This window comes from Gallus gallus, chromosome 1, assembly GCF_016699485.2.
Source record: "Gallus gallus isolate bGalGal1 chromosome 1, bGalGal1.mat.broiler.GRCg7b, whole genome shotgun sequence".
NCBI classification, from domain to species: Eukaryota; Metazoa; Chordata; class Aves; order Galliformes; family Phasianidae; genus Gallus; species Gallus gallus.
In genome coordinates, this window is record NC_052532.1 from 14,795,072 (window position 1) to 14,807,084 (window position 12,013).

The 12,013-nt window shown below is 37.1% G+C and overlaps 1 protein-coding gene across 1 annotated transcript in view; it reads right to left on the reverse strand.

Moving 5' to 3' along the window:
* Positions 1-12,013, reverse strand: part of COG5 (component of oligomeric golgi complex 5) — a 184,111-nt gene that overhangs the window by 39,382 nt on the left and 132,716 nt on the right. The window contains exons 11-14 of the mRNA NM_001199445.6: positions 10,136-10,217; positions 7,791-7,995; positions 6,824-6,985; positions 5,257-5,356 (exon numbers count right to left, since the gene is read on the reverse strand). Coding sequence (NP_001186374.1) covers positions 5,257-5,356; positions 6,824-6,985; positions 7,791-7,995; positions 10,136-10,217 — 549 coding nt within the window. The remainder of the gene's footprint in view (positions 1-5,256; positions 5,357-6,823; positions 6,986-7,790; positions 7,996-10,135; positions 10,218-12,013) is intronic.

Below are 12,013 nucleotides of genomic sequence, written 5' to 3' on the forward strand. Positions count from 1 at the left end.
CACATTCCATCTCGGTGCGCTTGGTGGGTGTATTAGTGTATTTCAATCCACCCACATGCAAAACTGAACAAAAATAGCACAAAAGAACATACAGTACTTACATTTCCACTCATAATATATGAGATAACTTAAATAATCACTCAAAAGGCAGAAAGAATGCAACAAAAACAGACAACAGTAAATATTACTTGGAATAGTCCTGCACTGAGAAGGGAATAGACTAGATGACCAAACAGGACTCTGCCATCTCAGTGAAGACAAAGGATCTTAGAAATTATTTTTCTGCTTGTTGGCCAAAGTACCAATCTTGTAAACTTCCAGAGCTTTTAGTTCGCAATGTTTCATGAATTGTCTCTGCAAGACATCCAGTTCAAAGGATTGTTAAGAGAAATAATACATCCCTATCAGCAGTCAAACCAAAACACAGTGATTGCAAAATTGCAACAGAGAGGTTTGAAGTAATGAGAAAAATTACTACATTTCATATACACTCAAAATTCAGCTCAGTAAATGATAAAATTACAGGTAGTAAGTTAGGGAAATGTAGTTTTGCCTTACTTCCAATCAAAAAGTGACTATCATTTTTGTTTTTATATACTAAAAAGAAAAATCTGATTCTAAGAAGCATACTGGGAGAATGAACATCACAAAAAACCAGAAGCCCGAGGATTTAAAAGACTCCCGAAATCAATCACATCTCTTTTCCAAAAATGGACAGCCAAAATCTGTTCACTTCTTGGTCACAGAGCGTTACTGCAGATTATAACCCTTGAGCAGTAGTCTCCAAAGTGGCATGCATGCACCACAGGGGTTATGCAAGATGATGGGATGTGAGGAGAAAATATTGAAACTTCAACAGCACACGTAGGGTTGATTCTACAGCAACCCACAAGAAAAGGTGCTACGCTGGACCTCATCCTCACCAACGAGGAGGGGCTGGTGGGTAATGTGAAGCTCAAGGGCAGTCTTGGCTGTAGTGACCACAAAATGGTGGAGTTAAAGATCCTTAGGGCGTCAAAGAGAGCGTGCGGAAAGCTAGCTACTCTGGACTTCAGAAGAGCAGACTTTGACCTCTTCAGGGAACTGTTTGACAAGGTGATATGAGATAAAGCCCTGGAGGGAAGAGGGGCCCAAGAAAGCTGGTCAGTATTCAAGGACCATCTGCTCCAAGCCCAGAAGCAGTACATCCCAAGAAAAAGGAAGGCAGATAAGAACGCCAGGAGGCCTCTGTGGATCAACAAGGAGCTCCTGGACTTACTTAAATGCAAAAATAAAGTCTATAGGGAGCGGAGGCAGGAATGGGTTACCTGGGAGGACTACAAAGAAGCTGTCTGAGCAGCCAGGGATCAGGTAAGGAAAGCTAAAACCCAGACAGAGTTAAATCTAGTCAGGGACATAAAGGGAAACAAGTAGAAATTCTACAGTTATATCAGTGATAAAAGGTAGGGCAGGGAAGATGTGGGCCCTCTCTGGTAGGAAACTGGAGACCTAGTCACAAGGGATGTGGAGAAAGCTCAGTGACTTCTTTGCCTCAGTCTTCACTGGCAAGGGCTCTAGCCACACTGCCCAAATTGCAGAAAGCAAAGATAAGAACTTGGAAGATCTGCCTGCTGTAAGTGAAGATCAGGCTCGAGACCATCTAAAGAACATGAAGGTGCACAAGTCCATGGGACCTGATGAGATCCACCGATGGTTTCTGAGAGAATTGGTGGATGAATTGCCAAGCCACTACCCATGATATTTGAAAGGTCATGGCAGTCTGCTGAAGTCCCCACTGGTTGGAAAAAGGGAAACATAACCCTCATTTCCAAGAAGGCTGTGAATGCCCCCTCCTTGGAAGCATTCAAGGCCAGACTGGATGGGGCTGTGAGTGGATGGGACTAAACCTGGTTTAGTGGGAGATGTCCCTGCATGTAGCAGGGGGATTGGAACTAGAAAATCTTAAAGGTCCCTTCCAACCTAAACCATTTTATGATTCCATGTATATAATGTATAAATAAATAAATAAATATGTACACACATATAATAGTAGTGCATGCTCAAAAAGTTTTTTCTGGTTACAGTACATGACAAAAAACATCTGGAGAGCATTACCCTTGACGATCCCAACATGCAATTACTGCTGCCATTTCAAAGCTACCTAATGAAGATGCTGGTGAGATACAAGCCCTCTTTACTGTCTCTTCTCAACTATGAATTACATAAATGGGTCAAAATCTAAGAGGCAGATTTGTGAGCTCTGATCTTTTGTTAAGCAGCACAGATTCACAAAAAGAAAAAAAAAAGAAAATTACTCAACTTCTGTGTTTTCAGGAAATGCAACTTAGAAGTTTCTCGTGAATCTCTCCCCTCTATTTGTAGTTATTGTCAGCATCTGATGAAACATTTTATTTTCCTTATGTTGCCAGATAAACACGACGATTTACTCCAATCAAGATGGTAACTTAGGGTATTTGCAAATTAGAATAATGAACCCCCTTAAAACACTTAAAGAGAACATTTAGTGGGTATTTTTTTGATTGGTTGGTTTTTGAACCAACCAATTTTGGTTGGTTTCAAAAAAACTAAGTTTTGAAGCCCTTACTTGTACAAAAAAGTAGTTAACAGATAAAATCTGTCTTGATAAGCAGTAGGTATGTTATAAAGTTTGGAATGGATTACAATGTGGAAATTCAGAAAAAGATTTCATTCTTATCCAAAAAAAACAGATCAGATTTTTTGATCTCTTTTCCGACCTGGAATGACAAGGACATAGGAATGCTGACTGCACGGAAATCTGTAATGATGTCTGTAATCATTATAAGAATGCTTGGGCTGTGTGATTTAGGAAAATGTGAACGAGAAGACACCAAATAATAATGAAACAGAGAAAATACACCAATCACTCTTGCTCAGCATCACCTGAAAAAACACAGGATGGGTGATGAGGTTAAAAGTTAATAGTCTTACATATATTTTTAATTAATGCTATGTATAATTATTCCTTCAAACTCTGCATTGTAAGAACATCTACAATTACACTGAGTGAACCAAGTACAATAATTTTGAATATGTCACGGCATACAACAACATCAGGCATTGACAAAGGGTTAACTAAGTCACAGATTCACCCAGCAACAGAATAAATCTACCTACTGCTCACAAGTAGTTATTTATATGTTCTTTGAAATCATTTGAACTGGTTAATACAAGAATAGGTCTGAGGCACAGCAACAGCTGGTGAGAGGAAACAGGAAAAGCAAAGGCCAACAGTGTATAAAGTCACGAGCAATGGAAATAGACATTCTGGATTCACTGGAAAAGATGTTTTGTTCTTGTTTTTATTTTAATTCTGCATGTCCATACTGCAATATGCTGCTAGCCCTCAAAGTTAAAATCCTGAATAATACTTCTCTTGTTACGTATCCTACCTAAAGCTAGCTAAAGAATCAGTGATAACGTCTTAGTAAAATGTAATTTTTTTTTTTCTGAAATCATTACTTCATCTAGAAGGAACTGAAAAAATAGAAACCTGATATCAGTCTGTCTGTGCAGTTTTAGAACTGCACATTTATTTGACTTTCTCACCATTCAAATCTACCTACAATTTGCCAACAACATTAAAACCATTTAAAAAATCCAAATGATTCTTAAAAGTACCCTTCCGTCTTCCTTCATGGAGAATTCTGGGTTTTTTTTGTTTACTTTTAATTAGGAAGATAACTTTGTTATGAATTCCTCCAGGAAATTCAATTTCCATCTTTAGCACTGGTATACTATAGCTATCAGAAATCAGGCATCGGAACAGCAATGTTAAATGGTCACCCTTCTCAGCTTCAGAAAGCTAATATTGTAAACTGGATTGCAAGACTGAATGAAGATTGCATTCTTGGCTACACCACAAAAGTGTAATGAAAAAGTGGTGTCTGACATAGCTCCTGTTCTACACATGGTGAACATTTCAGGCTCAATCTGTCTGCCCAAAAATAGTCACAAAAAAAGCATTTAGATGTTCTAGACTATATCCCACAGGGCTGGCAAGCATGATGTAGGACATGTGAGGGATGCGCTTCTGGAGAGGCAGCTGGAGGCCAGGGAAGGTTTTTGAGTATTTTAACAATGACACCATACACCTTGGTGCTGTGTTAAGCCCTTCCTGTTTAATTTATTTATTTTTAATATATACATCAGTAAGGAAATTAAAACTTGCAAAAACAAAACAAAAAACCCCCACAAAAGTAGCAGTGCAATACATAGTTTGTATTGTTCTACAATTTTCAGGTATATCCTCAAAGGATGTTCATTCTGCCAGTTTGACTAAACCTTTCCCTTGATTTTTCAGTTTCAAGTTTTGTTTTCAGTTGAATTCAAGTAGTTCAAGGGCTTAGATTCCCTTTTAACTCCTACATTATTTTAGTTACAGTCAGCTATCACAAAGCCACAAATCACATATTTTTCAGCTTACTTCCACAGATCCTTTTTCTTAGGGCTTCTTAAGAACTTGCCAGCTGGCTGATCACAAAATGTGCACACTCCTGAACAAGCCACTGGCCAGATTCAAACTCTAACAGAGGCAATGAGCACAGCAGACCCTGGTGCCTTCACAGTTACAGCTGATCAGTATGCCTGTTTTTGGCTCTACACACCAAGATAAATACAGATGTAAGCTCACTTCCTTTAACTTACGTTTCTTGCCAACCTACAAAATACACTAATTTCTTTCTTGATCAAACTTTAGTCTGAAATTATGGCACCATCATTTGGCATCTTTAAATGAAGAATCAACTTAAGAACTACCTTCCAAGAATATACCAAAATAATCCCAGTACACAGATTTAAAAAAAAAATTTAAATATTCTTTATGGCCTTCATGACTGCTTCACCTGCATTCCTTTCCCATACACTAGTTTGCTAACTTCCAGTACAATTCATTAAGCACATATAGTAAACGAAGTATTTGCTACTGAATTTCAGATTTTTAAAGCTATTCAGAGAGAGCATGATTGAACTGCATTGAATAATCTCAATTTTATTTAAAGACAAAAAGATTATTTGTAATTAGTATGACAACTTCAATTTTCAGTTATACACACAAATTGCATTGCTATCCATAGACTGTATACTTGAAGGCAGAACTTAACTGAAAATACTTCCAAGTGGAAAGCTTTCAAAAGCTTTGTCTGTCCAGACTGCATTACTGTTATGTTGTAAATCTACAAAAAACAGAACATCCTATACAAAAACAAGAGAAGTTTCAAACGTTTTAAAATTACTTACAAGCTGTTCAGACTTCACACCGTAGAGCTGAATGGTCTTTGCTACATTTTTGGCCACAGCTAAACTGAGGTCTGGATCGACAGCAGCCACATTTAGCTCACTAGAAGCAAAGATTTCAAATCCCAATTAATAACTTAGCAGTGCTGTATTTAATTGATAAAGAATTAACTACGAATACACAGTTATGCAGCAAGTCAGTTTAGAAAAAGTAATACAAAACCAAGTCTTTCTAGGCACTGTAATTCAGTTTACAATTTAACGAGTCATTTGGGAATTTTATGTGCAGAACGTTCCTATTCTGGTAAAAATGAGCAAAGTTTAGGAATGACACTTCAGTATGAAATCACTATTAGTAAGCCATTCAAAAATATTGACTGCAATTAACTACATTCAAGCTTTGGCAGCAGCCTTCAAACATTACAGGTGAATACATAGACATTCAATTCTGGAATTACACGAGCTGTGCAGAAATACCCAGGGGATGCTTTAGCTTGACACAACTAATAAGCTGTGTTTTAGGCAATACTGTGTAGTAACAAAGGCACCAAGGGAGTGACAGAGTACAAATGGAAGACAGAAAAGACTTCTAAATCACTTCCAGTATTCCTTGTTCATGGAACCCCACAGATCTCCATCAGCTGGGGGTGCATTCATATATGCTCTACTGTGAATGCAGACAAGCACAAAGGGCATCTGAAGTGAATGTAATGCTGCTAGTGATTCGTTTCTCTCAAGAACTTATAAGCAGTCCCTCCCCATCTTTCCCCAAAGCCTTATCTGCTCCAGACTAAACAACCCCAACTCTTTTATCCTCTCTTCACAGGAGAGTTACTCCAGACCTTACATCTTTCTTATGCTGTGTGCCCCAGAGAATGCTGTTTTCTTATGCTGTGTGCCCCAGAGAATGCTGTTTTCCCTTTTCCTAGGGCAAGGAGGAAAATAACACCAGCAGCTGCACACAGATATGCATTTTCTGAGCATTTCCAACTCCTGGTCACAAGTACAGCATCACTGTTTAATATTAACCAAAACACACACACACACACACGCACACTGACATGCACACTCGCAGTGTGAGAACACCACCCACCATTTTCAGGTTCTATTACACAGACCAGTGCTTGTCGAAGTCTTAGGAATGAAAATACTCCCCTGCTAATTTAAGTATCTCATTTTACAAATTCTAACTGGAATCATCGTCTTCAATTATTATCTTGCAGTTTCATTGTAACAGATTGCTTACACCAGGGGTTATCATTTGCAGACAAGTAACTATTATTTTATCTTTGATACAGTCAGAATAATGAAGATATCAGACATTTACAATAGGTATAAAATTTCTCTTCCTCATGTTTTGTAAGCTTCAACTGTTAAACTAAATGAATATTTCAGTTGTTCCAGAACCACTGAACACAGAAGAGAAACCCCGACTTAATTTTTATGATAATCATTTATAGAATTAAAGACGAACCAATGTTTTACTGGTAACAAAGTCTCATTTCTGAAGTTGTAACATAAAAAAAAAGTCACCAGAGATTACATTTTTCAGTGTATTATATGTGCATACCTGGCTATCGTTTTAATGATGCTGTCAAGCTCATCAGAAGAGGGAGGATTCCGACCTCCAGGAGGGAAGACGAGATTGATGGGATCAAAGAGTCGAGATAAGGATTTTGACAAATAAGCAGCCTCATATTGTTGCAGCGAATCTTTCAAGGCCTTTTCTGGGCTGCGAGGATAAGACAAAATTAGTACATTTTAAATTAAAGTACCCAATAGCACTGAACCTTTTTGGACCAGACAAACTTTACAGTAGCCAATACGTTTTTACTTTCTGCTGTCCAAGCACATACACTTGAAAAAAACTGAACAGTGAACAACAGCTTGCTTTTCACTTGAACCACATAATTGGTCAGGCAGCCATCCTGCATGGTTCGATACAGTTCCTAGCCCTTTCTTTAAGACCTATGTGGAATACCCAATACAAGGTGTTCTTAGTATCCTTAAGACAATATCTCACCTAAGGTAATCACTTTATTTTGCAAAAGTCCAGAAATCTTAAGCCTGTTATAGTTTGCTCTTTCCGATATCTGCCAATCAAATATTGCTTTTCTACGATGTATAGACATACAAACTGTGAATCATTACAAAGCGAACGTTTGTCACACTCCAGTGATTGTGATATCATTAACAGAAAGCTACTGCTGTAATTGCAATATATATAAAACTGAATTTTGATCATTCTGCTTTCTCTTTTCCCAAAGAAACAAAAAAATAAAACTGGTTCCAAAGTAATATTACCAGGCACTTTGAGAAGGACAAGTCAATCTAACACTTATAATTATGTATTCTAACAAGAATCTCACAGCTTTAAAATAGCATTAAAACAATTAGCACAAGGCAAATATATATATATATATTTAAATTTTCCTGCTACAACTAGTTGATTAACACCAAATACTCTTAAATATACTCTGTTTTACTGTGTAGTACCAAGCTTTACATTGCATTTTATTAGGCTTCATAATACATACTCATAATCTTGGGTTTTTTGCATGAATATGTCCTGTGCATCTTCCTCCATCTGTTGCAGTTCAGCAAAGAGATCAGGACTTCCACTTGTGTTAAAATTCCTCTGAATATTTTGACTGTATTGTTGCAGGCGCTTCCACAAGTCATTATAAAGTCTCAGTAATTTAGGGTATTCTCCTTCAAAAGCTTGTTTCAAAAACATAGAAGCTACAAAATAAAGTAGTAAGTAATGTGGTTTGCCAAGTTTAAACTAATTTATTTGATTCGTAAGAATAACCTGTATCCTTGCATTTAAATCACTGAATGATATATAATGCCATTCCCCCTTTAACACTGCTAATGTAATATTTATAATTACTTTCAGAGTGGTATGAGCTATCATGTTAAACGAAGTTGATGAAGATATATGTCTAAAGCACCAGTATAAATTCCACAATTCAAATACTGGACAGGGGAATCTTACTTTGTGTATTAAATATACCAATTGTGGTCATGAACTGTTTAGTATCAAACTTAATTGTGAGTACTATTATTCATTTTAGTCCAAAGCATGATTAGAATTCACTGAACAAAGATTTTCTAACAACAGCTTGGCAGGAGAAGAAGTGTGGAGCTTTGCAACTTTCAAGATACTCATTTAAAACAAATAATCTCTATGAGCCAAACTCTACAAAATCTGCTTTTACACACACCTTTAAAACAATGTACCTAAAATGTAATTCCTACACAAATAAAGAATAGCAAAACCAGCAGAAAAATCAGCATTACCTTCAGCCTCTAAAAGCTTGCCAAAAGTAACAGGAAATGAAACAAATGTACAACCGCTTTGGACACTGATGTTAATCTTCATCTAACATCACTCATACTTCATGGATTTCCTCATTACATTAGGAGATTAACACAGTTACATTCATTCCTAGGTTTTTCAAGTTCTAGACATCTGCCCCGTTTGACTCAGCCCATCCCATCAACTCAAGTACATTCTAATTCTGAATACAGGAGGATTCACATTTGTTAGCAAATGCAGAGCTATTTTAGGTCACGGAACAATGTCCATGCTTTTTTTCTGCTATTCCTCTGATCTGTACGAACCTGAGAGTCTATGATTCGTGTCAGTGCATTTGATCACTTAGAATTAACGTGTTAACGGTGAACATTTTTATATGGACAAATCACTTAAAAAGTCCACCTGCTGTAAGCAGTTTTCCCTGAACTCAGAAGTGGTGAAGTAATAACAGCACTCAGTTTTAAAATCCAAATGCTCTAAATGTTAATGTGAAAACCATTAAAAATTACAAGTAACAGGATAAAATCTAAGGGTTACCTTATTTCTGAAATGTTGATTGATCCCATTAACTGATGCCATAATTTCGGTCTTAAAACTCTGTGCTGAAAATAGTTAGCACACATTCTGCACGAAGACATGAGATCCCTAGTATGTACCTACCGCTGTTCAAGTATGCGTAAGGCAAACAGTAGAATTAATATGTTTTAACACAAGATGAATACATTTTCTTTTGCGATCATCTAGTTCCTTAGCAACCACTGAACATGAATCAAACAGCTACTTCCTCAAATTATACTCTTGCCATTTAGCAGAGCAGGATCAAATTTTGAAGGGCCAATGCAATAGCTGAGATCGCAAGATTAATGCAAACTTTATGCACTTTGTATCTGCAAAAGATTCACTTTATACTCTGTATACAAATATGAAGGATGTATTTGTGAAAGCACCAAACACGATCAAATTGCATTCTGCATTAATATGACAACAGCACTCATATGTTTATAACATGATTTAATATTGTTGGTTCTATCTGCTAGTTATTTATTACATATGTGCATTACGCTGTGTATAGTCAGAACACCACCAATTATCTATATTTAGACAAGACATAATTTTAAAGAAACTCAGCGCCTATTTAGAAGGTATGTGAAAATAGCTAAAATCAGTCTTTTGCAACTGATGAGTGCTCACCGACAGAAGAGTGTATAAACTGCTTTTTAAAATCAAATTACTACTTACGATTTCAAGAACTCATTCACTTTGGAAAGTATAATGTCATGCCAAATGTTTTTATGTCCACATACAGTAGGCCTAAATATGGGGTTTTATCAGATTATGACTGCTTAATGGAACAGAAAACATTTATTTACTTTTTTCCAGAAAACTCAATTACAATTTAGGAACGTTTGGTTATAAAACCACAAAATTTTAAATTCACAGACCCAGCACTAAGTGAACCACTGCTGTTAGTAGAGGAGATAATGAGCAAATAACTTATGGAAATGAGAGATTCAGAATAACTACAAAATACATTACGAATCATTTACACTGAATACTTACAGTCTGTTGCAGACTGAAACTGAGAGGAAAGAGTCTGAGTTACTGCAGTCCAAAATTTGTACAAAATATCAGACTGTCCATCCTGGTAGCAAGGGAGAAAAGAAAAGGTTTCAAAGCAAACTCTTTCCAAAGAATCTTAAACATTGCAAATGCTTCCAGTCACAGCTGTTTTACCAATACTGAGAACCAAAACTGAGTAAATGAAGTCTGAGAAGTTTTCCTCAAGTTCAAAACTACAAAAATTGCTTGAGAAAACAAAAATAAAAGCTTCAGTCATCTCTCAAATCTTTTCCCTTATACTTGGGAGAAACACTCCCAGCTCTCTGGCAATCAATCTTTTGGAAAAAGGCACGAGTGTAGAAAGGAACATCACACCTTGGAACTGTGTCAGAAAACCTCTTTGCATTGCAACGACCTTCTTATTCAGTGGGGATTCTCATGCTGACTAAATCACAGCAATTACCGTTACTGGCATTATGATGTGTTTACAGATAGCAATCAGGAATCAGAACTAGTCCATGCTGCTCTGGTTTGCACAGAACAGAAGAATTTCCAGTTCCAAAACCCTTAACAACACAAAAAATTACACTGAACTTCAGTTGGCTCCTCACCACCTTGTGTCAACAGGGTTTGCTGACAGCAGTGGAAATGAGGTAGCGTGCTCTTGAAAAAAAGACATATTTGAAAGCACAAGCTGTTTAGTTACTCCCCTCCTCCATCTTACAGATCAAATCAAACATTAGAGTACGGTTTCCATTTCTCTCTTTCGCTCTCTTCTTGTCTGTGCCTTTGAGGTAGAAAAAGTTGCAAGAGATGATGGTGAGCATTCTGTCCTGCCCCCTAGTTAGATGCCTGGGCAGCTGTCCAGTGTTTTAGTCAGAGAAGCACAAAATGGTTTGGGAGAGACCTTAAAGACCATCTATTTCCAACCCCCCCACTGTGGGCAGCAAAACTTCCCATTGCACCAGGTTGCCCAAAGCCCCATCCAAACTGACCTTGAACTCTTTATGGGAGAGGAAAGCTCTCACCAGAACATTTTTCCTCATATACCTATGCAATATCCTGACCTTCCTGTATAAATTTACCAACTTGCAGAAATCACTAACTATGCAAAACGTGCTCTGAAAGAAAAAGCAAAACACCCAGCAATGATTAAAGATGTCAGCAATGCAAAGAATTTTAGGCTGGCACTTGGCTGTTTCTGTTCTGATTCACTCTGAAAGATCAAAGTTTTTAAATCAAAGCACAGCATTCACAGCTAAAGATGCATTTAAGTAAAGGGCTCAGCACTGAAATCTCTGTCGAAGATGGATGCATTTTCTGAGCTTTCCTTTTGGTGTTGCCCGTGACTTACTATGAGAAAAGTGGAAAAACAAAAAACCAAACCAAACCACACGTTCTTGTAAATAACATAAGCTCCTTCAAATATAAAAGTTCAGTCACTCCAAACTGAATAACTACTCAAGATGACAGAGGAAAAAAGAACACACACTATGCGCTTGTATTGGCCAAAGCAATGAGAGTCTTCAGAATGCCCTACGTTAATAGGGTACCACTGCATTCAATTTGAAGATCTGAAAGATTGCAAGTTCAAGTTTTCAGTTCAAAACCCATCACCTTAAAAACTTTACATAAAACTTGCAAATCAGTCAAAAATAAACTGAAACATAATTAATTTTTATAAATATCCAATTATCAGACAGAACGCTTTCACAAATTCTAAAATTAGACAAAGAATTCATCCAATCCTACCCCTGATATAGAGATAAGGGGTAGAATAGACAAAGAAGGATAAAATCTGTGGATCACATAAAGAACTGAGAGAGAATGTCTTTTCTGCTGTTGGGTATCCAGGATGATGGGAGGCTCATACCTGAA